A 26,172-nucleotide genomic window follows, 5' to 3' on the forward strand; every position below is an offset into this window, starting at 1 on the left:
GTTGCGGCCATATCTGTAGGATCATTTAGTTTACATATGCCTACGGGCAAGACTATTATTCTGAATAATTGTTATTACGTTCCCTCTATTGGGAGGAATATTGTTTCTATCCCTATGTTGGATTTGGATGGTTTTTCATTTATTATTAAAAATAATGAATGTTCTATCCTTAGAGATAATGTTCTTTATGGACGTGGTATTATAAATAATGGTCTGTATGTATGTGACGTAGAACATGATTTACTTCAGATTGAACAAACTAATAAAAGAAAACGAGATGATGAAAATCTGACCTATTTATGGAACTGTAGGCTAGGTCATATTAGTGAAAATAGACTACGGACATTGCATAAGGAAGGGTTACTTGACCCCTTTGATTTTGAATCATATCCTACATGCGAGTCTTGTCTATTGGGTAAAATGACCAAATCTCCATTTAGTGGACATGGAAAGCGGGCTGCAGATTTGCTAGGATTGGTACACACAGATGTATGTGGACCAATGTCTACGCAAGCCATGGGTGGATTTTAGTACTTCATTACTTTCATAGATGATAGATCTAGATTCGGATATGTGTATTTGATGAAACACAAGTCTAAAGCCTTTGAAAAGTTCAAAGAATATAAACATGAAGTGGAGAAACAAACCAAACATAGTATTATAACTCTTCGATAAGATCGAGGTGGTGAATACTTGAATGGAGAGTTTCTAGATTATCTCAAAGAAAATGGTATAGTCTCCCAATGGACTCCTCCATATACTCCACAGTTGAATGGGGTATCTGAAAGGAGAAATCGAACTTTGTTAGACATGGTTCGGTCCATGATGAGCCATGCGAATCTTCCAGTATTCCTATGGGGTTATGCATTGGAAACCTCGGCATATTTACTGAATAAGGTGCCTTCCAAATCTGTTCCTCAAACACCATATGAGATATGGAAAGAAAGGAAACCGAGTCTTAAACACGTTAAGATTTGGGGATGTCCAGCTTATGTCAAGAAAGTTGACCCAGATAAGCTGGAATCTCGATCCGTAAAATGTAATTTTGTGGGATATCCTAAAGAGACTTTGGGGTATTACTTTTACACCGATCATCGGGTGTTTGTCTCCAGACATGCTACCTTCTTGGAAAAGGAGTTTATCCTTGAAGGAAACAGTGGGAGCAAAATTGAACTTGATGAAGTTCAAGAAGCACAAACTACTACGAATCAAGTGGAAACACCTGTTCAGACTGAACAACCTTCTGTGGAACAGCCCATTTGTAGGACAGGGAGAGTGTCTCGCCAACCTGAGAGGTATTATGGCCTTGTCATTGAGAATGGAAATGAGTTGTCAATCATTGATGATGACGACCCTGTGACCTATAATGAGGCTATGAGTAGTGTTGACTCAGAGAAATGGCATAGTGCCATGAAATCCGAAATGGAATCTATGTATACCAACCAAGTATGGACTCTGGTTGAGGCGCTTGAAGGTGTTAAGCCTATTGGGTGTAAGTGGGTATACAAGAGAAAGATTGGAGCAGATGGCCAGGTGGAGACCTATAAGGCCAGGCTCGTGGTAAAAGGATTCAAACAAAGGCAAGGGATTGACTTTGATGAAACTTTTTCGCCTGTAGCCCTGTTAAAATCAATTCGGATTTTGCTTGTGATTGCTGCTTACTACGACTATGAGATCTGGCAAATGGACGTGAAAACGACCTTCCTCAATGGGGAACTTGAGGAGGAAGTGTATATGACACATCCAGAGGGTTTTCTTTCCAAGGGAAATGAACACCTAGTGTGTAAGATGCTGCGAACCATATATGGTTTAAGGAAAGCTTCTCGTAGATGGAACATCCATTTTGATGAGACAATCAAAGAGTTTGGTTTTATCAAAAACATAGATGAACCATGTGTCTATAAGAAGGTTAGTGGGAACGCGGTAACATTTCTTGTATTGTATGTGGATGACATACTTCTTATAGGAAATGATATACCGATGCTACAATCAGTCAAAGTATGGCTATCAAAGAACTTCAACATGAAGGACTTGGGAGAAACATCCTACATTCTCGGTATGAAGATCTATAGAGATAGATCTAGAAGAATGATAGGTCTTACCCAGGGTACATACATCTAGAAAGTGCTTAAAAGGTATAGCATGGAAAACTCCAAAAGAGGTCTCATACCGATGAGCCATGGAGTGTCCCTTTCCGAAAAAATATCTCCTAAGACACCTGAGGAAAGAGAGCGTATGAGTAAGATTCCTTATGCTTCAGCAATAGGATCTATCATGTACGCGATGTCGTGTACAAGGCCTGATGTTGCTTATTCAATTAGTGTGACGAGCAGATATCAGTCCAATCCAGGTGAAGACCACTGGAAAGCAGTGAAAAACATCCTTAAGTACTTGCGAATGACTTAGGACATTTTTTTATTTTTGGTGGTGAATCTGAGTTGAAAATAGAGGGTTATACTGACTCTAGTTTTCAATCAGAAAGTGATAGCAAATCCATGTCAGGGTACGTGTTTACTCTTAATGGTGGTGCGATTAGTTGGAAGAGTTCCAAACAGTCTACAACGGCTGACTCCACAGCGGAAGCAGAATATATAGCTGCAAGTGAGGCTGCAAAAGAAGCCGTTTGGATGAGGAAATTTGTTTCTGAGTTGGGAGTTGTTCCTAGCATTGAAGAGCCTATTGTGTTGTATTGTGATAACAACGCAGCAATAGCACAAGCCAAGGAACCTAGGTCTCATAAAAATTCCAAACATGTCTAGCGGCGCTTTCATCTGATTAGGGAGATTATTGAAAGAGGAGATGTCAACGTCGAGAGAGTTGACACACATAACAACGTAGCAGACCCACTCACAAAGCCACTTTCTCAAAGTCACTTTGATCGTCATAAAGACAAGATGGGTATTAGATACCAGAGTGATTGGCTTTAGTACAAGTGGGAGATTGAAAGAGATATGTCCTAAGTCCAATCATGTATGAGGATTTAGGAATAACTTTTATATAATCTGTTTTGATTTCATTGATATTAATAAAAGACTTGTTTTGTTTTTTATTGCGGGCTCTATCTATTTAAATGTTTAAATAAGATATACCACAGTTTAGAGTAAAGCTTTTTATGGATTGTGATGAGATCATAATAATGAGACCTAAAAGATGATAACTCTAAACTTAAATAGTTCGTGGTCATAGGATTATTAACTGGTAATTAATAATCCGCCAAGATCGGTACATACCATGCTTGCTTCATTATGAAGGATGTCTGTTCTCATAGACATTTGTGTGGTGACACTATAGCTAGTATGTAGGTGTTTATTATAGAATAAGTTCACTGAACATTACTCACACAGCTGAACAACTGATGGAGTTCACTCACGTGTCAGCAGTTGTTCACATAGTGATAGTTATACAAGTATTCTTAGACTTGAGGTCATCATAGTCATCTTGTGTACACTGAACTATGCTTTGGTTTAGTTCTTAGTCTCAAGGGACAATTATAAGGGCTCTACTGGGTATAGGAATTTGTACACGAAGATAGTGTATAATCAATAAAGGATCTACCCCTTCCAGTGTAGGAAGAAAATGTTCAATGCAGATCCATTTATGTTAGTTCAGGAATCTCTGGCCAGAGTGAATGAAATTAGAAACGAGTTTCTAATTTACATTAAATAGAACTAAGCATAGTGAATGGGAAAGCAAGTGATTAAATAAGATAGGCTTGACACAAGTTCCATGCCTTGTATTTAATCGTGACATTGCAGGGTAGAAGGAATTAATTGTATGGTAACTACTCACTGAATAGGTTCTTGGTATTCTAAGCAGTGAATTCGTATTATCCGGATAGTCGCGATATGCTGAGAAGTATCCCTCACGATGTAGAATAAACATGATTAATTAATTAATCATATTTAATGAATTAGAGAATTTATATAAATAATGATAAAATAGTTTTATTATTATTTATTTCTACTACCGGCTTAATATTGAAACTACAGGGTCACACCATAAAAGAGAATGATTTAATGGTGGAGGAATTAATTAATAATGGCTGATAATTATTTATTTATGAAATAATTAATTAATTGGCAAATTTAATAATTGATTAAATGATATTTAATTGATTATAAATTAATTAAGAAAAAGGTTCTTAATATTATTAATTAAGAATTTAATTTTTGAAAATTAAATCAAGAGAGAGAATTATTTCTAAAGTGTACGCAAAAGCATCTTTCAAGTATCTCTTCTCTCTATCAATCACACTCATTAAGTATTTATACCGTGAAACAGAACAACTACCGGAAGCAGCTAAATCTTGAAAAGATTTGCACAATGCACCATACCTTAATGGTTGTGACGCACCATCATTACCAATAGCGGGAGGAGCATATGGAAGAGGCCCGCAATTCTGTTGCCGTTCATTGTACACCTACCCATAATGAGACTTTCCGGTATCTTGATTTTTTGTTTTTTGTCAAGATAACGGATTATGTGTTTGTAAATCATCCCGGAATGTTCAAACTTCTTACACGAGCATTCAATTTTTTCGTACATGAAAACCGTCACTCGATATTTTCTTCTGCAATTCTCCGACAGAGTAGCCTTCTCAACCAAATACAGTTTCGACATATAAGCTCCTTTTCATAAGCTCCTTTTGAAAACGTTTGAACATTTCTTTCGTGTAGATTTCGGATGCATGCATTTCCAAGGATGAGTGCAAAACTAATCTCCTTTCCAATTGTTCGCTGTCATAATCGGCTTTAACCTTCTTCAGATATTGTATCTCCAAAGCCTTTTGGGAGTTCTCAATGAATTTCTTCAAACCGGTAGATGATTGCACATATTCATCAAAAAAAGAATTTATAGACTCGCTTCTTGAAGTTGTAGTCATACCGGCGGAAAAATGTTGCTTCGTGTAAGCACCAATCCATTGAGTTCTAATAGCATACATGTCATTTAACCAAGCATGATCCTCAAGATCGTACTTTTCGACTAATTGCTCCCATCTACCTTCAAATTCTGTAGGTGTCAACGACTTGTACACACATGCATTAAACTCTGTCTTGAACCCCGGATAATTTATGTACAAATAAGACAACTTCTCGGGAAACTTACTACTTATATGCCATGTACAATATGTATGCTTTGTTTGTGGCATAGGCATGACCTCGGCAATGGCATTTCCCAATGCAATGTCTTGATCAGTAATAATTGTTCGAGACGGTTTATTGTTGACGGCTTCCAACCATGTCCTCAAAACCCACTTATACGATGCCTCCGTCTCATCCCTTACAAGTGCAAATCCAAATAGTATATTTTGATAATGGTGGTTTACGCCCGTAATAGGTATGAAAGGCATACAATACCTATTCGTCTGGTAAGTTGAATCGAATGTAACCACATCACCAAAATTCTTGTACGCGTTCATGGACCGAGGATCAACCCACACCAAACCCCGTACACGATTCTCATCATCTACATCCACCCGATTAAAAGAAATTACCAAAACTATTTTCTTGTAGTTCTCGTAGCAAAAGTAATCCGCACTCCGCATCACCCGAATCAAACACTCGGCGCCGAATATCACGTATGACATTACCTACGTCTTGATTAGAAAAACCAAAATTTTCAACACCCTCCTTTGTCTCGCTAAGAAACTTCATTACTTTGCTCGTCTCAATTCCCGATTTGTTAAACAACTCAATCAATGATCGCGTCATAGGATCTATGTTGAGTGATCTTTGAAAAAATTGAACTTTTTCTGGCGACACCAATTTATGATTGTGTTCTAAATCCACCGAACTAATTTGCCATTTGTCCATCTTCACTTTGTGAACTACACACATTCGAGCACCACAATTCGTTCTTGGAATTACCTCCCTAACTCATTTTCCTTTACCAAAATCCAACGGCGACGCTCCTACCCTTCCACCTTTTCGACAAATAAACAAACGGTATGATGGTTCATTTGTATTTTTGCGCTTATTAGTATTCCTAATTATTATCTCGAATCCCTCTTTTCGACCATAATTCCTATAAAAGGCTTCCGCATCATCCAGTGTATCGAAAATCTTGCCAACATAAGGCACAACATCGTTACTATTCTTAAATCCATGATTCTTTTTCTCAACATTTTTCTCATCTTTTACGTCATCAACATTTTCACCGTCAAAATTATCACCACTAACGTTATCATCAACATTATGACCGCCAACATTATCACCACCAACATTATCAAAATCAACATTATGACCACTAACATTATCAACATCAATATTATCACCACCAACATTATTCATATTATCATCACTATCAAGATTTACAATATCTTCATCAACAAATAACTTACGACGAGCTACGGGGTTTCGTCTAACGGGGGCATAATAATCATAATTATCATTTTCACTAGAAGAACTACAAGCTTTAAATAAAAAAGAAGTCATCAACAATCGAAAACTAATATTTTGAGATCACCTTTGATGAATCAATAACTAAAAAAATTGAAATTGTTGAAAGTAAATTGTAAAATGAGGAATAAGAAAGTAAATGTTGAATCAAACAAATTGTCTCCAGCAATGAAATATTCCAACAATGAAACATTGCTGGAGTGACCCATTAAATATAACCACCAACCAGCTTTTGGAGCCATTAAGACAGAGTTCATCCCGCAATCACACATTGCAGACTCCAACAATGAGTCAATACGGAAGGACTCTGATTAAATTTAAATATTTTTTGCGTGAAAAAGTTATTTTTAATTTTTTTTCGAATAGTATTTTTGAATTTTTATTATTACGAAATTTTGGGAGTTTCATGTTTTTAAAAATTATCATATGAGTTATTTTAGTTAAAAAATCAAATTATCAATTTTAATAATAAAATTTATATTATTAATTTTATACTTTTTTGTGAATTCAAACTTAATTTTTGTGCAAATATTAAATCAATATCAATTTTTGTGCCAATATTAATAAAAATTGACTGGACAAATGTTTGACCGACCCACCGCATTGGCTTATTGTTGCAGAAAGGCTTGCCGCTTTGAAGCAATGCTGCAGTTGTTCCTGCCGCATTGTGTCATTGCGGCAGAGCAGTCAACAGTCCCACCCCTCAGCTTCCGCAATATTTTTTTCTGTGCCTAAATTTAATTTTGGATTTTAAAATTCAGATTTTCAGCCTATAAATAGCTCTTGTAATCTCATTTCTTTTCAACATTCTCTTCTCTATTTTCATTCTATATTTTCTCTTCAACATTATCTTCTCTATTTTCCGAAAAATGTTTTTCTACTATGATTTGGACAATAACAAGATAATTATCGATGGTGTGGCTTACGACGGGCCCGAAGGAGAAGAAGACATGGCAATTGCTCTCCGCCGTATTCAAATGACGCTTGAGTGCAAGAAAAAAAAAGGAAAATGAGGCGAAGGCGGAAAAGTTGAAGAGAAAGAAGGACGACGATAAGGGTGATAAAGGCGGTTCTTCCAACACCGTTAAAGCTTGATCATTCTCGTCGGAATAAAATATTTAAGTTATTATGTATTTTGTTTAAAAAAATATTTGAATGTACTCCATTTATATTTGTATGAAATAAATTATTTAATGTTTTTTTTTGTACTTGTCCAATTCAATTTATCAATTTTTAATTTATAGTAAACAAATATAATGCTAAAAATTGAAAATGTGAAAAAAAAATGAAATTTTATCGAATTTTCTTTACCTATAAAAAAATATAAAACATCTTAGCCCCTAAAATGTTAAAAATTTCTTGGTAACAAAATATTTAAAAATAATTCGGCCACCTGCTGCATTGTTTCATTGAGGGAGTAGCAATGACATAATGTGGCAGGTGGCTCTTCAACCACCCGCCGACGTGTGTTTTAAATATGTTGTGGCTGTGGTTAACACCTCCCGCATTGACACATTGCGCGCGGGGGGGGATTTTTTATACCATTTTATTCTTATTTTTTTAAATGGAGAAATTGTATAGATTTTTTTTAATTCAGTATAACTTCATTATACAGTACAAATGTGTTATTATACATAATTTTGAAATATTTAAAATTTAAATTAAAATAATTTATTAGAATTCACTCAAAAAAGTTTAAGACAAACAAGTATGATTGTTTATTGATCGAAATGTGTCGTCATTCAGACTTTCTTACTTTTCGTGGAGGATTAGATCTGGTACCTGGGGGAAGACGACACCTTTCGATCAATAAACAATCATAGCAATACTATATTCATACATTTCAGTTATCATCTGCGGTTTTTTTATGTTTTTTATTAAAAGTAATATTTTAATTATTTTTCCGATTATATATCTAATTTAATTTTAAATTCTTAACTCATTATACAATTGATAATATAAATGGGAAGTAGTAATAAAATTAGTAAATATAGAACAAGTGGTTTTTAAAATTAATTATATATTTTTTAACTCCGTTATTATCGGAAACAAATTAATTCATTATAATATGATTTTTTGTTATTTAAGAAATTAAATCACTGTTTCATTGTTTCATTGCGGGGTTGTAATGAAAAAATTGCGGCAGTACTGTTGCAATGAAATAATGCGGCAGTACCTGCAACATTGTTTCATTGCGCTTGGTGCAATAAAACATTGCTGATAGTACTGCCGCAATGCCTTAATGCGGAAGGTGGTTACTACAACCACCGGGCTTGTGATCAAAACCCACATATATATATATCATCAAGAAAATTTCATCGGATACACATAATTAAGCAAATTCGGAGATTGCAACTTGCAATAGTAATAGCTAAGGTGATAATTGTCCCATGCCGGAGTTCCAAAACTGCTATGGATTAATTTATATCCAATAACATACAAACTACATAAGGAGAGATCATAGCAGTATACAGGCACTCATTATAGACTAAGCCTTTGAAAGACATGTGTTTCAAATATATGTAGAAAGACATTCTCAATTACTTGTTTGTCCACTGGTCTGCCTAGAATTTGAGTAAAATTAGTTATTCTATACAGTGTTCTAAAAATATGACTAAATACTATACAACCAGAGTAATAGTTCATGAAATTAAGAAAATCTGAAAAATAATTTTGTATTATTACAACATTTCGAATTTGAAGAATAAACTAAGTTATAGAATACTGGGAATGATTGAATAGCTTAGTTTTAGTGATGAGAAAGTTAACTCAGAACACATACTCCTGTCTACTTGGATCAAATTAGCACAATATAAATTATTCTTCTATTGTTCTAGTAATGCTTAGAAATTTCATGACCTAAGATATAACATGCAAATGAGGAATTTCATACCCAAACGTTATTGTTTCGTCGACTCAGTTAATTCTAGTTTGGGGGAAAAAGGTGATAAGGTTCTTTGGGCAATCAGTTCCTGCTATGTTTCTTCTGATTTTGAGAATCAGATGCTTTAGATATATAAAGACAACTTAGACAAATACAGCATGGAAATGAAATCTGGTTACTTAGCACTACAGTCTAGCAGTGCGCAGATATATTGACCGATAACATGTCCAAACTTCTTAAAAATAGAAAAATCTTAACTAAAGATCAACTAGACTTTTCCCAGAAATTTCAGAACATTTTAAGTGCATCTGTTCAGAGTTAACAATTCCACCAGCACAACATTTTCTTCAAATTACAAAATCGGGAAACTATTAAGCTAACATAAAACACACATACTGCTAGACTAGATTTGCTTTTACATATTTGCATCTTTCTGTCATTAAGTCCCCAATAAGTCCTTATCTTTAACACTCACTGCAGAGTAAATAAGAACAAATCAAAGAATTGTAATGTGATCATATGGACAGATTAGCTCGGTCCAGATGGCTCTAGGCATATCGATGTTCCTTAGTTACCAAGACATAATCTAATAGCTCGCCAATGAAGCAGAATGAGCCAGGGATGACAATAGAATGAGGCGCAGTGTTGAATAATTCTATGCTATACACGGAGTGCACACTGATCCCATTGCTTGCTAAAAAATGACACAATGATGACAAGGAATCTGATAAAAGCTTATTGACTTCGTCCTACATCCTGAAATTTCCTAGTAATTGTGCAGCATGTTCACGTAATGATAGCAACACTTTTGTGTTGTTTATTAAATTGAAAGTTACGATTACAAAGGAGTTACAAGTACTAGCTGAACATGTTCAATAAAATTAAGTGAGAAAGGAGAATAATTTTGGGCAGGGCCGCAAAGAAACTTGTAGACATTTGACGTATGAGCTTATAATGAAATGTACAAGTGACCACATGCAAGAAATTACCAGGAAAGTTCTTCAACCTGTCCCCATTCCAATTTCCCTGATTGGATTCTAGTTCATTGGTTTTATTTGTTTATTCATTAAAAAACCAAATATGTAATTATTTCTTTTTGTTAATTATATTTGAAATACAGACTCTTCATAGCTAGAGAGGTTGAGTGCCCGAGTTTCTGCAACCTAAGCATAAGCTTTTTTTTCGAGAAAAAAAAGAAGAAGAAGAAAAGAGTGTGTTCACTTCTAAATATTCTGAGTAGATTACAGACAGAAGATTTTTGTAGTATCCGAATCTAATAAGAGTAAGAATTCCATCATAAAAAACAGAGACTGTAGACTTCTCCTTCGCTTCGTAAACAAGAAAAAATATTGATAATGTGCAGTTTTCAGAAAAAAAGAGTAGACTTTTGGCATCATGCGTGCTTGTCCTGGACGAAAGCTTCAATATCAACTACTGCCGATTTGCTATGCAATTTCCTCAAACTTCGAATGATGTTCACAAAAGCCAGCTTATCTAATGTACCCCTACAAGAAATTTCAGATAATTGCCAGACCACCTATAGTATATATAAATGCTAGAATGCAATGCCATTAATCTGCACTTCTCACATAAGCACTAACATTTACATAGAGTGTACTCATTTAACAACTTAATCACTTTTTTGCAGCTCTCAGTTTTCTTTGTCTATATTAGACTTTGTCGATCTCAAACTAGCTTTTAATAAACATGAGTAATCCAATTTCAGTAGGGGGGATAATCTTTATGGGAATTAAGTCAGCTAGCCTCACTTCACTTGTAAGCTTTAGCGTATTGTTTATGTTGCTATGTTGTTTAATAGAACTATATGATGATATCTATTCATCTATAGTTCGTCCAGCACTAGAGTTCTTCTTTGTCACACAAAAATGTTCTGCACAGAGCCCGAATGTGAAAAAACCTTTAATCGCGAGTGCTCAATCTAATGGCGACGATCAAGATTACAGAAACACAAAATGGATGTTGAGAGAAGAAGTGGAGATGGTAATGAAAAGATTAGGACTGTCTTGCAATCCAAGTTGTGAGAAGAAAGACAAATTTAGTTATAATGAAATTGCAAATATGTTCAATGTAGATGAGCCAAGCCTAGGGGAAGTCCAGCAAGCTTTTGTTCTGTTTGATGAGAATCATGATGGTTTTATAGACGAGGCGGAGTTAGATAGCGTCCTCAAGAGGTTGGGTTTGAGAGAATTTTCCAGGACGGAATGTCAGAGGATGATTTCAATTTATGATCGGAATGGAGATGGACTAATTGATTTCTTGGAGTTCTGCAAGCTTGTTGAGGACAGCTTTTGTTAATATCATCTGCACTTCTTATTCGGTTTCGTCTTCTCTATATAAGGGCCGGTTACCTGCACTACAACGGTTGATCTGTACATAAGAAACGCTTCACCCCTTCACTATAAGCTAAAATTTATGAGCAAACTCGTTGCTTGTAATATTTTCGGCAATAAGTGCAGCCTGCACAAATAAAATGCACAAAGTAATACAAGTACATGACACACTGCTAACTGCGTATAGTATTAGATGTGATCATATGGGTATATAGTATATGCGTGCATGTCATGTGTGTGTTTATGATCACATGAATATCAGAATATGTAAGGATATTGATTCATTGTTTTCTAATAAAAGCCTGTACATATAGCAGTAGAACATAAAGCCAAAAACAAGAATCATTATATATATTTTTTCCTGAAATAAAGATGGCTGTAGTTCTAAAGGCTTTAGTAGAAATGACTTTATATCATGTTTCGTGAGAAACATAGAAGGGCTAGTAAACCGTGCTTCATCTCGATCATTCTTAATTTTCACTGCAAGACATTTCCAACAGTCTCTTCGTACCAGGGCTAATTTTGTTCTACAGATAAAAGTTGATAACCTAATTTCGGGGGTTGTCCCCCAAAATTTAATGCTTACACAACCTCCGACCAAATTAAAACTATAACAAAATAAAAAAATAAAATAATAACTGTTAGAATTAAGAGAAATCACCAAAAACACAACTTTTCCTAAATTTTTTTTTGCGATTTTACTTATTTTAAAAATATTTTAAAAAATACGATTCAACCAAAATCAACTAGATAAGCCTACTTGCATCTATGCTTTTTAATTGCATTTCATATTCTTTTTGGTCATACCCTCAAATTTTGTATATAATTTTATGAAGTTGCAGAAAAAACCGAACTTTTGTAAAAAAATATATGGAAAAATAACATTCTTACAAACTAAAATAAGAAAACGTATTTTGGAAACAATTTTTAAAAATTGATGATATTTTTACAATTAACTGACGACTAATGCTTAAAGAAAAACATGATATTATTCATATTTTCTTAGTACAAACATATACATATTTATAAATATGTTGTGTAATAAAAAATTCTTATTTAATTTTTATAGATCTTAAGGTTCCTCAAATTAATTTTAGATAATTATCTAAATTTAAATGAGTTTTCAATACATAAGGCTACATGAATTATATCTATTATAATAAAAATGCCATTCAACTTTTATATGTAAAATCATAATCATTTCAGATAATTTTTCTAAAGTTAATTTTAGAGATATTTTCCTCAATTTCAAGAAGTAAATATATTCAATAAACAAAAAAAAATGTTTATAAACAAACACACATATGCAATATACTAAAACAAAGTATGGCTCAAATCATGTCCGCTAATGTGTCAAACTCTCCTTTAATCACATCATCAAATTATCAAATTATAGGTGTCAAACTCTCATCAATTTAATGATGTCATCTTCCACTAATAATTTTTTATTCATTTAATTTACTTTCAAAATCTCTCTCTCTCTATCATTTATTAACTCCACTAATTATCTCTCTTTTTCAAGATACTATTTCCATTCCTCCTCACTTTTCTTCCACTAATAATTCTTTACTCATTTAATTTACTTTCAAAATCTCTCTCCCTCTCTCTCTTTTATTAACTCTACTAATTCCTCTCTTATTCATTTCTAGTATTTCCTTTCCTCCTCACTTTTACATTTTCAAATTTATAATTTACAATATTTCTCTTTAATCCTCTAATTTTATCTTCATAAAAATTTATTTTATTTATATAAATATTCATCAATTTATTTTTATATTTTAAATTTAATAGAATGTTGATAATCAATATTTGTATTTTGTGTGCTACTATTTTTAAGTTTTATTTCATTAATTATTATTACTCCCACTGTTTTTTATTATATGACTTTTGACTTTTATGCACACACTTCTAAGTGTTTTGACCGCATAGTTAGAATGATAATTTTTAAATTTTCTTTTTGTGAATAAAAATATGTAACTAAAACTTTAATTTAGAAAAAGAAAATTTTTAAAAATATTATTTTATTTATGCGGTCAAAATATTTAAAATTGTGTGCAAGAAAATTAAACGATATATAAAAGAAAACAGAAAGAGTATTTATAATAAATTTAATATTAATACATATTTGAATTAAACTATTTCTAAAATAATTTTATTAAAAAATAATTATGAGATAACCGTTATATGCCAGGAACTAATCTAGTTAAACTCTATTTCATAAGAAAAAACAACACATATAAGTCACCAATTAAATTCCTCATTTTTAAGCTCGGGTTATGTTGACACTTGACTTGACAGTCCCACAACCCAAAGCTGAACCCAGAAGAAAAACACAATTGGGCACAAATTTATACATAACAATAACAATTATTTTATATTGGCTGGATCTCCGGCGACCAATTGTTTTTCCGCCGCCGTCAACAACTACATAACAATGACGGCGCTTCCTTTGATGAATCTTATAAAGCTCAGAGGAGTTCCAATTCTCCAGCAACTACATTTAGAGGAGCGTTTGCTTCGTACTTCCCCTCATAATTGGTGTATTATTAATGACGGCACTATTCTCCCCTCCATTGTTATGGGCATTTCCGGGTATTAACTTCGTAACCCGATAATTTTATTCATGTTTCAATGTTTTATTTATCGAGTTTATTTACTTATCGAATATCCATTTATTAAGTTTAAATATAAATGTGTTTAAATATTGTTAATTAGAAACTAAGTGAAGTATATGCTTGTTGGAATTAAGAATGTGTTTATTAATTAAGAAGTTAATGATATTAATATGATTGTTTATGCTTAGGAAACCTGCAGAACTTGTTGAAATTAATTCTGTTTTAAGAGATAAAGTTCCTGTGATCAGAAGATTTAGTGGTGGTGGTACTGTGATTGTTGATACTGGTACGATATTTGTCACCTTTATATGCAATAAGGATGATGTTCCGGAAGTTCAACCATATCCTCGACCTATCATGTCCTGGAGTAGCTTATTGTACAGTAAAGTGTTTCAGGGTGTTGGTGATTTTGTTCTCCGTGAGAACGGTGCGTACATTTTACTATATATTGTCTGTTATTAACATAGAATTTAATTTCTCGTATTCACTAAGAATTAAATAATTGATTGGAAAAGGTTCTAGTAATTCTAGTTTATCTCAGCAATATTTGTAGTTGTGATTAATTGATTACAATTCAGCGTCTTATGACTCTTGTTTACTATTTGTTTTTATTTGCATGATGTAGATTATGTTTTTGGCAACCGCAAGTTTGGTGGGAATGCTCAATCTATCACCAAAAATCGTTGGATCCATCATACATCGTTTTTGTGGGACTATGATATCAAGAACATGGCTTATCTCAAGATTCCGAAACGGGCTCCTGAATATAGGCTAGTATGTTTGCAATCCCTTGGCTTTTACAATCTGGTAGACCAATTACATTCAACACCTTCAGTATCTAAATGTTCTGTCACTTGTTGAAAATTGAGATGTCATACTATCTGTAGACTAATGGAACGCAGGGCACATTTAACTGATCATATTAAAATACATTTTAAGTTCATTGCACTTGCAGTAAAATGAACCTTAAGGGCTTATATTTCTTGCAGAATGAGTCCAATTTCTCTCAAATTTATGTCGGACTTTTGAGGGCATAATATCTTGTTTGGGCATGTTTAATATTTTTCAATGTATGAGGGGAAAAGAACCTTGCCACTAGGCTATGAACAAACATTAACCTGGGCATATTTTTTATTGTTCCTGTCAAAAGTTCCAAGTTATAAGTATTTACTGGCAGTATGATTAGCATCTACCATAATAATCAATTCATCCCTGCTGCCTTACTTTATTCTTTGTGAATCCACCTTATTTTTAATGGATGAAAACCTTGTCAGCGATCTGAGAGAATATTCTGGTCAGGACCTGAAAATTGTAAGGGCATATGCTGGTCACTTGCATTTGTGTAGGCTCTTTTGTTACAGGGGTGCTATTGTAGTTCTGCAGTGAAAATTATGTTATTATTGTTTTGCAATGAACGTTACCTTGAAAGTTTTTCCCTAATTGGGTGCACTTCAATTGATGTCCAGGCCAGGAATCATTTGGATTTTATATGTTGCATGAAGGAATATATGTCAAGGACAAATTTCATCACAAGAACTGTTCATGCACTTGAAGGGGAGTTTTCTATTGAAACCATAGACATGGAAGCAGTCGGAGTCGAGTCTGCTCCACATACAAAATTTGTTCATTCCTCAAAACTACTGACAGAGTGGGAACTGGAGGAAGCTGAATTAGGATGACAAGTTACTCTTTTATAATTAGCATTGTAGAGCTGGGTAGCTAAGCCGGAGACATACAGAGAGTGGCATTGAAAATTACTTTCTTTGTTTCACAACACAAGGTAATTTTTTCATTCTGATTTGAATGATTTAAAACTGCTGTAATAGACACTACGTTTTGTGTGCAGCTGATGTTTTTTGGCACAATCCTTGATATTTTTATAAATTACAGTTATTGAATGTTTGTTTTTTTGATAAATTACTGGAAATTTCTTACATGTAAGAGTTGTGTAGAACTGTAGATATAATGCTCCCTGTGATTATGTTGTAACTATTATAATTTCAAATAATATAGTTAATAGAAATACAAACTATGGGGCAGTTTACGTCTTGAAAATACCTTGCTTACCCCACTCTTGAAACTCGTTTGACCTTCCACCTCTTCCTGGCTCTGAAGTCAGAAGCTCTCCATAGCAACCGCCAACAATTATTGTGAAAAAGATGACTATAATTTTACATATATACAGGCAGAATCATTCTTATGTAGCATACAGACGCATTAAATGTGTGTGTGTGTGTACTGATCTCTGATATTATTCAAGTGCAGCTTATAATTTTTACTTGGTCGTCATTTAAGTGTTTTCTTTTAGGATTCTTTATATGCTTTGGCTTCATATATCCAGCGTCCTTCTGTTCGAAATAATAGGTTGCTTGCAAAGAGCTGGATGTGTCTTATGCGGGTATGTTTTCTTTTATTGTCTATTTATCCAGGGTGGATTTGCTGCTTCTTTGAAGAGATTTAATTTCTGGATCTCTGATCTTGTCGTGTTCTTATAGGAAAAAAATGTTGACTTAGTTGAATATTCTGTAATGACTTGGTTAACCTGTGATAATGGAAGTTGACTTGAATCTAATAAAGAGCATAATGAATATTTTTCATCTTCTTATCTTGTTTCTATTCTCGAAATAAGAAGTGTAATCGCCCAAATTATTTATTATAGGATAAATGATAGGGATAATTTTAATGGGGGAACCTTTTGGTTTTAACTTTTCCAATTGAGGCCATTCCTTCTTTTTGACTTACGAGTGATACGCTTGTTTTTTATGTTTTGTCTTTGTCATGCTATCCCGTTAGTCAAATGTTAAAATATAAGTAAATAACATAAGTTAATAACTTTTTTACCCATTTAAATTCTAAAATTTTGCACTTTCAACAACCATAACAATATTTTACATATAGAAAGATCATTCATCATTCATCAAATTACATTTGAACAAAAGCAGTCCAAAATTTCAGAAAATGTGTTTACTGAGTACAACTTTTTAAACTAATACCACTATTTTCTTCTTGACTTCTATGTGTGGAACCCTTATATTTTAACGTTGGATTAACGTTTGAGTAACGTAATATACATGAAACCAAAATAGGAAGGGTGCCACTCGTCAGTCAAAAAAGAGGGATGATACCATTTGGAAAAGTCAAAACCAAAAGGGTACCATTTCCCTAAATGATATGTTCTCAACTGTACCGATTTGTATCATATATATTTTTTAGGTTCTGCATCTTGTGAACAAACACACTCTTGGGCATCGATGGTAACTTTTTTGCTAGAATGTGATGTTTTAGGTGGTGCAGTGTCTTTAGAAATTATAAACCATGCACAGGATCATGCATGTTATATTAGTTGTATTTTCCTGCATAAAGTTTTAGTTTCAATTGCAGGCTTTGATATGTGCTACATCTCGAAGTTACCTCTCTATGTTACATTTATGGGGTTCGCTCTATGGCAACGGTTTGCCACATACTACGTTTGTAATAAATGGTTTTTTGGTCGTTGATGAAGCCACGAATGGCTAGGATTAAAACAACAGCGCTGACGGACCGCTGATATTGTTCGCGGTGCGGACTAATTACGATTTTACCCCCCGTACGCGGACCGCGAACATGTTTTTTTCACTTCTAACCATAACAGTTTCCTCGCAGCAAACGTTATACACACAAAACACAATAGAGAGACCGAGAGCAAAGAGAAGAGATGATCCAACAATTCCAATTCCAACCCCTTCCAATTATCAACTCTCCCTTTCTAATTACGGGTACGTAATCGATTTAAATTCTTTTTCCTTATCGGTTTAAATCCTTATTATATTGTTGGATTATTTTCATGAATCTACTATAGTTTTGTTTGATTAATTCCGGTTAAATTCGATAATATGCATCTTAGTTCATGAATCTATGCGTGTATATATTTGTTTGATTATTTATTTGATTCCTAGTTCGATAATATATGTAAATTGAAAATTACGGTTTAGAATTTTGGTGATTTTAGGGTTCCGAATTTGGGGCTTATTATGTGTTAGAAAATGATATTTTTTAATCTTGTAATTACACGTATGCATGAGGCAATATTGAAGTTACGATAAATTGTGTTTTTTGGTAATTAAAAGTTAATTCGATGTAATGGTATTTAATTGCAAATAAAAAAAATTATAACATAGTGAATTATATTTTGTTGGAAATTATTGTTATTATTTAATTCTTGTTTAATGTTGAATACAAGGTCATTGAATTTTGTTTACAATATTTTAAGGTATAAATAATTATGATGATTTCGGGAATATATTGTTGGGTCGAATGTGTATAACATTGTTTGGGATGATCGATATCATGTTAGTGAGGATGTTTGGGACGGTGTAGGAGAAAGAGGAGTTGGATAGCTATTTCGGAAATAAGTCGTTGAAAGATTGGAAGTTAAGAAGACTAGAGAGGCATTTGTTACACATGCTCGGGTTTGGGATATTTGCAAACCCTCGTGTTGTTTTGGCTACTGATACTAATTTGATATCCACTTTGGTAGAGAGTTGGATTACGGAGACCAACACTTTCTTTACAAGTCAGGGGAAGATGACTGTTACGTTGGATGATGTGAGCTTCATTCTAGGGTTGCCTATTCAGAGGGATGCATTGACATGTCGGGTGATAGAAAACAAGGCTCGGTATTTTGTTAATAATTGGTTTGAGACTTTGACCGAGGAGAATGTGGAGGAGGCTTTGTATCAGAATAATATCAAGCTATCTTGGTTGTTTGATAGGTATGATAGAGAGAAGCCCGAAAAGAATAATATGTTGGTCACAGTTGTACATATGAAGGCGTATTTGCTATTCGTGATGGGTTGTATCCTCTTCCCTACGAACAACAGGTCTTTTGTTCATGATCGGTACATCCACCCTCTGGTTAATATGCGGGAGATATTTCTTACTATGGTTGGGGTGTAGCTGTGTTAGTTCACTTGTACAGGCAGGGGATTGGAGAATGCTGCGAAGAAAGGTAGTAAGACCATTGCTTGTTGTACGTGGTTGTTACAGGTTTGGGCTTACGAGAGATTTACTCACATTGGCGTGCTTGTACGGGACCCCGGTCTGGAGGATAATCAGGTTGCTGAGGGATGTGCATATGCTACTCATCAGGGTATTACTAAGATGCGCGGGAAGGGAGGTTCTCACCACAATTTACCATTTTATAGGGGTGAGTTAGATGGTGTTGCTGATGATTAGATGGTTTGAAGGCCATATGTTAGATTCGAGGAGGTTATGGACTGTGAGATGATACATGCACAAATAGCTGGGTGTGGTCGAGTTCCACTCGTATGCTATGATGTGGTTGAGCTGCAGTATCCGGACAGGGGAGCAGACAGTTTGGGGCTAGTCCCCAGATTCCATGAGCTCCAGTGAACATGATTGCTTACAGGGGCCTAAGGAGGCAAGATTTGCGGGAGAGGGTTGGTTTGTTCGGTGGTTCATTGATATTGGTAGACGGGCCAGATTCCGTTCAGATTTAGATGGACTTGTTGATGACTTAATTGACATTATAATTGAGACTGAATACATGTCGTGGTATGCGGATGTATCTCGTATGCGAATAGGGAAGCCAGATCCACACCCTCAACAACAGTACATGACAAGGGAATTGTATGATGGCCTCGAGGGATATGAAGTTGTAAGTGTTTTACAAATTTTCATATTTTATATTACACATTTTGCACAACACATTACCATATGGATTGCCTTCACACGTATTTCATCTTTAAGAAATATTAGCCTTGGGGAACTAATGATAAAGTGTATGTTTTTTTTTCTTAAATGGTTGCCGGGCTTAATATGTTGAAGCAGTTGTATGCTAGGGTTCCTCCAGAGTTTGTTGAGGAGTTTAGGTGGATTTCTGGTACCAACCTTACACATTTCACACGGTTGATGAAGAAGATTAAAGGATCAGCCTGTAAAGCTCCCGCATTTGAAAATATCAAAGCAGATTTCATTACACCTTCCACTGACGACATTTACATTGCAGCCATTCCTCCTCAGGATGTCGTTGACATGACATAGCCATCCTAGCATGTGTCTCAGCCTTCCCAGACTATTGCCTCATCTAGTAGACCTGCGAAGCTGGTATCCCGCAGGATGAAAGAAGAAAAGTGGAGTATCACGAAGAGTTTGAGCATGACAAAGAAGAATGAGATATATTCTGATTCGGGATGGGGCTTTGGGAATGAGATATATTCTGATTCGGGATGGGGCTTTGAGATATATTCTGAAGGCAATTCATATGGTAATGTGTTTGCAAAACGTGTGATATAAAATTTGTAAAACACTTACAACTTCATATCCCTCGAGGCCATCATACAACTCCTTTGTCTTGTACTATTGCTGAGGGTGTGGATCCGGCTTCCCTATTCGCATACGAGATATATCCGCATACCACGCCTTGTAATCAGCCTTAGAAGCAATGTCAACTGAGTTATCAACAAGTCCATCTAAATCTGAATAAAATCTGACCCATCTGCTAATATCAAAGAACCACCGAACAAGCCAATCTCTTGCAAATGTTGCCTCTTTAGCCCCATGTAAACAATCATGTTCACTGGCGCTCGTGGAATCTGGGAACTAGCACCAAACTGTCTGTAAACCCTGTCCAGATGTCGCCACTCAACCACATCATAGCATACGAGGGGAACTCTTCCACACCCAACTACCTGTGCCTATATCATCTCACGGTCCATAAACTCCTCGAATCTAGCATATGGCCTCCAAACCATCTCATCATCAGCAACACCATCAAACTCACCCCTATAAAATGGTAAATTGTGGTGAGAACCTCCCTTCCCGCGCTTCTTAGTAATACCCTGATGAGTAGAATATGCACATCCCTTAGCAACCTGATAATCCTCCTGACCGGGGTCCCGTACAGATACGCCAATGTAAGTAAATCTCTCGTAAGCCCAAACCTGTAACAACCACGTACAACAAGCAATGGTCTTACTACCCTTCTTCGCAACATTCTCCGATCCCCTGCCTGTATAAGTGAACTAACACAGCTGCACCCCAATCATAGTAAGAAAAATCTCCCGCATATTAACCAGATGGTGGATGTACCGAACATGAACAAAAGATCTGTTGTTCGTAGGGAAGAGGATACAACCCATCATGAATAGCAAATACGCCTTCGTCTGTATAACTGTAGCCAACATATTATTCTTCTCGGGCTTCTCTCTACCATATCTATCAAACAACCGAGATAGCTTGATATTATTCCGATACAAAGCCTCCTCCACATCCTCCTCGGTCAATGCCTAAAACCAATTATGAACAAAATACCTAGCCTTGTTTTTTATCACCCCACATGTCAATGTATCCTTCTGAATAGGCTACCCTAGAATGAAGCCCACATCCTCTAACGTAACAGTCATCTCCCCTTGTCTCGTAAATAAATTATTGGTCTCCGGTCTCCAACGCTCTACCAAAGCGGATATCAACTTGGTATCAGTAGCCAAGACAATATAAGGGTTTGCAAATATCTTAAACCCGAGCATGTGTAACAAATTCTTCTGTGATCTTCTTAACTTTCAATCCTTCAACAATTTATTTACAGAATAGCTATCCAACTCCTCTCTCCCTACACCGTCCCAAACATCCTCACTAACGTGATATCGATTATCCCAAGTAAGCATATTCGGACCCGACAACATATTCCCGAAATCATCAAAATTAGTCATACCTAAAAATATTGTAAACAAAATTCAATCACCACGTATTCAACATTAAACAAGAATTAAATAATAATAATTTCCAACAAAATATAATTCACTATGTTATAATTTTTTTATTTGCAATTAAATACCATTATATCGAATTAATTTTAATTACCAAAAAACACAATTGATCACAACTTCAATATTGGCTCATTCATACGTGTAATTACAAGATTAAAAAAATATCATACTCAAACACATAATAAGCCCAAATTCAGAATCCTAAAATCACCAAAATTCTAAATCCTAATTTTCAATTTACACATATTATCGAACTAGAAATCAAACAAATACATACACACATTAATTCATGAACCAAGACGCATATTATCGAACTTAACCGGAATTAATCAAACAAAACTATACTAGATTCATGAAAATAATCCAACAAAATAATAAGGATTCAAACCGATAAGGAAAAAAAGAAAATAAATCGATTAAGTACCCGTAATTAGGAAGGAAGAGTTGATAATCAGAAGGGGTTGGAATTGTTGGCTCCTCTCTTCTCTTTGCTCTCGGTCTCTCTGCTGTGTTTTGTGTGTATAACGTTTGCTGCGAGGAAACTGTTGTGGTTAAAATTGAACAAAACATATACCAACTACAGATATTGTCCGCGGTCCGTGTACCAGGACTAAAATTGTAATTAGCCCGTACCGTGGACAATGTCAGCGGTCCGTAAGCGTTATTGTTTAAATCCTAGCCGTTCGTGACTTCATCCAACGACCAAAAAACCGTATGTTAAAAACGCAGTCTGTGGCAAACAAATGCAGTCTGTGGCAAACCGCTGCCACAAACCGAACCCCTATGTTTATATACTAGTTTTTGAGTAGAAAGGGAGAATATTGCATTTTTTGTGCAAAATATTGTGCCCGTTTAGAAAATTTTTAAACTAAGTATCTTATGATTTAAAATGATAAGCGTCTTATAAGTGATAAGTAGATAAATGCTTATAAGTTATATAAGTGTTTGGATAAAAGTCACAATTTTTTTACTTAATTGAACAAAAATTAATAAATTTTAAATAAAATTATCTTAATTCGTGATTATTATATTAGAAAAATTGTTTAGACCAATTTTTTTAAAGCTGAAGTTATTAAAAAAATAATAAATTAAAATAAATTGAGAAAAAGTACGTTGTTAGTAACATTCAACTTATCAGTGTATAAGTTGTAAATTCAACTTATATCGACAAACACTCCTCCGAGATAAGTCATTACGAGCTTATAAGCTATAAGTAATTTATATAAGTTGGTAGATAAACAGGCTCATTGTGTTCAATGCGTTTTCTTGTTAGAGTAAATAATAAATTGCAATCTTACATCTGTACATTGAATTGAAGGTACACAATAAAAGCAAATTCTTACTCAAAATCATGTATTCATGGTTTACAAAACAAAGCAGCATGATCTTTTTTCTTAAATTGACTCCTGTCTGGATAAAGTAACCTATTTTCAACCGCTGAAAGTTTGAACAATTGTGTTGTGCCATGGGTCAGATAGGTGCTGAACAAGGTTCTCGAATGGTCCTTTTCCAGTCACATTGTGTTGAACTACAAACCCCAAGAATGCCAACATTGCCAGTCTTCCTGTTAATTTTGTAATACAAAAGTTAATTTTGATTTTTATGGATGCATAGTAAATTTTGTAGATAGAAACTATAGTTTACAAGACTTACCATTGGCAAGCTCTTTCTCTTTAGCTCCTTCAGTAGCCGCAAAATTCAGAGGGTTAAAGATTCCTCCTGGGTAACCAACTTCACCTGGTGGCAAACTGTAGCTCTTGAAGATGGGATCTTGATTTACACTTCCAGGGTTCTTGATGTCTTGCCACCTCCTGATCTCAACATAGTGGAACAAGATGAACTCGATCACGAATAGGGTTGATGATGATGCAAAGTACTCAGATTTTCCAGCATCGAACCATTCTGGAGCGTTGATCAGACCAAGCTTTGTAAACACCTCAGGTAGTAGCATTCCAGCAACACCCAGCATAGCCCATCTTCCATTAACAAGCTCTGCCTGAACGAACCATTTCAAGTTCTCAGGGTCCTCAGCTAGTGCCAAAGGATCAAATCCATTGTCACCGGGGAGACTGCATCAATAACAGATGTAAGTTATAGTAGTTATTTACACACTATTCAAAGTAAAACGAATAAAATCAACCTCTTTAACAGAGGGAGTAGTTTTGTCACAATCTATCACCGACAATCACATATGGAAACATTTTCTTACGCTGATGCATCACTATATATATACAATGTACCAAAGAATAAAATTGTTTCCATAAAAGTACCTGCCATCCAGATAACCGGGTGAAGCTAGGCCAGGTAACCATTGGCCTTTCTTGGCTTCAACTTTGAATGAGGCTGTAGCCACTGGTTTAAACAATACCTCGCGGTTTAATTTACCCGACGATCCAGTGAGGAACCTCGTCTTAGAGGCACATGGCCTGAGACCGGCTATGGAAGCTTGGGTGGTGACTGCAGCCATTTTCCTTTTCTTACTAAGATATAGGTTGAGAATGGACTAATGTGCTGGTACTTTGAATGTATGTTCTTGGTGCCATTTTGTACTTCATCTACAAATCATACTTGTGGCTTTGGTTCAATGTACAAATTAGACAGTTGGATTTTCGGAAACCAGTGGTTGTTATTTGATGTTATGATTTTGGATTGGCCAATCTTGTTAAGGTCCTTATCCTTATCTTGGCTATTGTTGTATATGATCTTCATATATATTTCATTGTTTTTACTGGTCGTAAGAAGGTTGTAGGATCCACCTGTATTGACACGTAGGATGATTATATGACATGCTGGATGCTGCTTTAACCATCTAAAATTCGCAGTGTTTGCAGATGCCAAATTGATGGCTCGGAATGATTCTGATGAAAATGATATATCGAGACTTGGGCCAGTTATTTCAGGCCTAATAAAATTATAAGTACCTAGTTAGTGTACCAGAATAACGTTTTTGGGGTAATAAAAATATATTGTAAAATTAAAATAATAGTACAATAAATATACCAATATTTAATTTATGTTGATATTCATATAAAGCAACTAATCTATACTATATTATAATAGTCGAAATAGAGATAATTTGGTTCAACGTTCTGGTTCAACGATAATTCCCTAATTTTGATTATTACAAAAATAGATAAATAGTGTTATATATCTAATAAACTACTAAATTATTAAAATACTACTAAATATAGTATACTTATCATACTAAACTACGAATACAACTTATCATATTATTAAAAGATATAAATAATAGTGTTACATATCTGCTAAACTACTAAATTGTTAAACTACTAGAAATAGTCTATTTATTCTACTAAATTACGATCACATGTTATTCTATTATTTTTATTATAAATTTATAATCACTATATATTTATATAAATATTTTAAAAATATAATATAACTTGATAAATAAAAATTTAAAATATTAATGAAAACCCGTGCATCGCACGGGATTTATGCTAGTATTGTATAACATGAATTTGGTAAATTTAACAACATACATGTGTTCCAGAAATCGCTAGGCGTGTCGGGTGGTGAGGGTACCTTCGAGAGATTAATCCGCAAGTCGGAGATTAATCGGAACATTAATTGGAAGAATATAAATATTATTTTTAATTTTTATAATTATATAATAATTAATATGTCAAATATTTGTTTGAAAAAAGAAATTAAAATGATACTAAACAATATCTACACATTTGACATGCGTTATATACTAATTATTGAGTTTACAATATTATCTATATTTTAATTCACACTTTTAAATTAATTATAATATGTTAATTTTATATTTTAAGTTAGAAAGTAAATATATTTGATTACTTGTTACTTATTACCAATACTTTATATTAGAAATTGACATGATATTGTGTGAAATTATGAAATTAATGAATTAAATTATTAAAAGGTAAAAAAAATATTTTATTTAATTATTTTCCGCCTATATCGTCTAGAACCGATTTTTGACCGCCTAATCCCAATTTTGACTAGATTTTTTGAAAATACGCCTAAATCACCGTCTAGGTCCGAGTTGGGGCGTTTTACCCCCGCCTAGCGCCTAGACGCCGCCTACACCGATTCTTAGAACACTGCACTCAACTAGCCGGGAGAGAAGTTGATGAAATTTGAATTCAGAATAAAATGTACCTTGATAAG

The 26,172-nt window shown here is 34.4% G+C and overlaps 4 protein-coding genes across 11 annotated transcripts; 2 read left to right on the top strand and 2 right to left on the bottom strand.

Moving 5' to 3' along the window:
• Positions 1–4,597: 4,597 nt before the first annotated feature.
• Positions 4,598–5,587, bottom strand: LOC141701740 (protein FAR1-RELATED SEQUENCE 5-like). Its single transcript, XM_074505383.1, has one exon. It carries the CDS (start codon positions 5,585–5,587, stop codon positions 4,598–4,600), a length of 990 nt encoding a protein of 329 aa, XP_074361484.1.
• A 1,680-nt stretch (positions 5,588–7,267) lies between these two features.
• On the top strand, positions 7,268–11,598 carry LOC141701741 (putative calcium-binding protein CML46). Its single transcript, XM_074505384.1, has 2 exons — positions 7,268–7,367; positions 11,102–11,598. The coding sequence occupies exons 1-2, from the start codon at positions 7,268–7,270 to the stop codon at positions 11,596–11,598; spliced, it is 597 nt and encodes a 198-aa protein (XP_074361485.1).
• A 2,318-nt stretch (positions 11,599–13,916) lies between these two features.
• Positions 13,917–24,478, top strand: LOC141701733 (uncharacterized). Of its 8 annotated transcripts, none has more exons than XM_074505373.1 (7): positions 13,917–14,225; positions 14,437–14,675; positions 14,874–15,022; positions 15,715–16,028; positions 16,557–16,646; positions 17,630–19,904; positions 20,078–24,478. In XM_074505373.1, exons 1-4 carry the CDS (start codon positions 14,068–14,070, stop codon positions 15,925–15,927), a joined length of 759 nt encoding a protein of 252 aa, XP_074361474.1. In that variant the 5' UTR covers positions 13,917–14,067; the 3' UTR covers positions 15,928–16,028; positions 16,557–16,646; positions 17,630–19,904; positions 20,078–24,478. The 8 variants fall into 8 exon arrangements, with proteins under 8 accessions (XP_074361474.1, XP_074361473.1, XP_074361475.1 ...); XM_074505372.1 differs by having other exon boundaries at positions 17,630–18,003; positions 18,498–24,478; XM_074505374.1 differs by having other exon boundaries at positions 17,630–18,003; positions 18,605–24,478.
• On the bottom strand, positions 23,262–24,542 carry LOC141701735 (chlorophyll a-b binding protein 4, chloroplastic-like). The gene is made up of 3 exons (XM_074505380.1): positions 24,285–24,542; positions 23,668–24,083; positions 23,262–23,578 (listed from the first exon to the last, which is right to left on the bottom strand). Exons 1-3 carry the CDS (start codon positions 24,479–24,481, stop codon positions 23,445–23,447), a joined length of 747 nt encoding a protein of 248 aa, XP_074361481.1. The 5' UTR covers positions 24,482–24,542; the 3' UTR covers positions 23,262–23,444.
• Positions 24,543–26,172: the final 1,630 nt, after the last annotated feature.

The sequence above is a fragment of the Apium graveolens genome, unplaced genomic scaffold, assembly GCF_009905375.1.
Source record: "Apium graveolens cultivar Ventura unplaced genomic scaffold, ASM990537v1 ctg4317, whole genome shotgun sequence".
In the NCBI taxonomy this organism is placed as follows: domain Eukaryota; kingdom Viridiplantae; phylum Streptophyta; class Magnoliopsida; order Apiales; family Apiaceae; genus Apium; species Apium graveolens.

What these genes read in the sequence shown, in the direction of transcription:
- LOC141701733 (XM_074505371.1), top strand. Translation starts at nt 14,068, where the DNA reads ATGACGGCGCTTCCTTTGATGAATCTTATAAAGCTCAGAGGAGTTCCA. An exon ending in ATTGTTATGGGCATTTCCGG is followed by an intron (nt 14,226 to 14,436) that starts GTATTAACTTCG and finishes GTTTATGCTTAG; the next exon opens with GAAACCTGCAGAACTTGTTG. An exon ending in GGGCTCCTGAATATAGGCTA is followed by an intron (nt 15,023 to 15,714) that starts GTATGTTTGCAA and finishes ATTGATGTCCAG; the next exon opens with GCCAGGAATCATTTGGATTT.
- LOC141701741 (XM_074505384.1), top strand. Translation starts at nt 7,268, where the DNA reads ATGTTTTTCTACTATGATTTGGACAATAACAAGATAATTATCGATGGT. An exon ending in CATGGCAATTGCTCTCCGCC is followed by an intron (nt 7,368 to 11,101) that starts GTATTCAAATGA and finishes GTTGTTTAATAG; the next exon opens with AACTATATGATGATATCTAT.
- LOC141701735 (XM_074505380.1), bottom strand. Translation starts at nt 24,481, where the DNA reads ATGGCTGCAGTCACCACCCAAGCTTCCATAGCCGGTCTCAGGCCATGT. An exon ending in CCCGGTTATCTGGATGGCAG is followed by an intron (nt 24,084 to 24,284) that starts GTACTTTTATGG and finishes TTATTGATGCAG; the next exon opens with TCTCCCCGGTGACAATGGAT. An exon ending in AGAGAAAGAGCTTGCCAATG is followed by an intron (nt 23,579 to 23,667) that starts GTAAGTCTTGTA and finishes CAAAATTAACAG; the next exon opens with GAAGACTGGCAATGTTGGCA.
- LOC141701740 (XM_074505383.1), bottom strand. Translation starts at nt 5,587, where the DNA reads ATGTCATACGTGATATTCGGCGCCGAGTGTTTGATTCGGGTGATGCGG.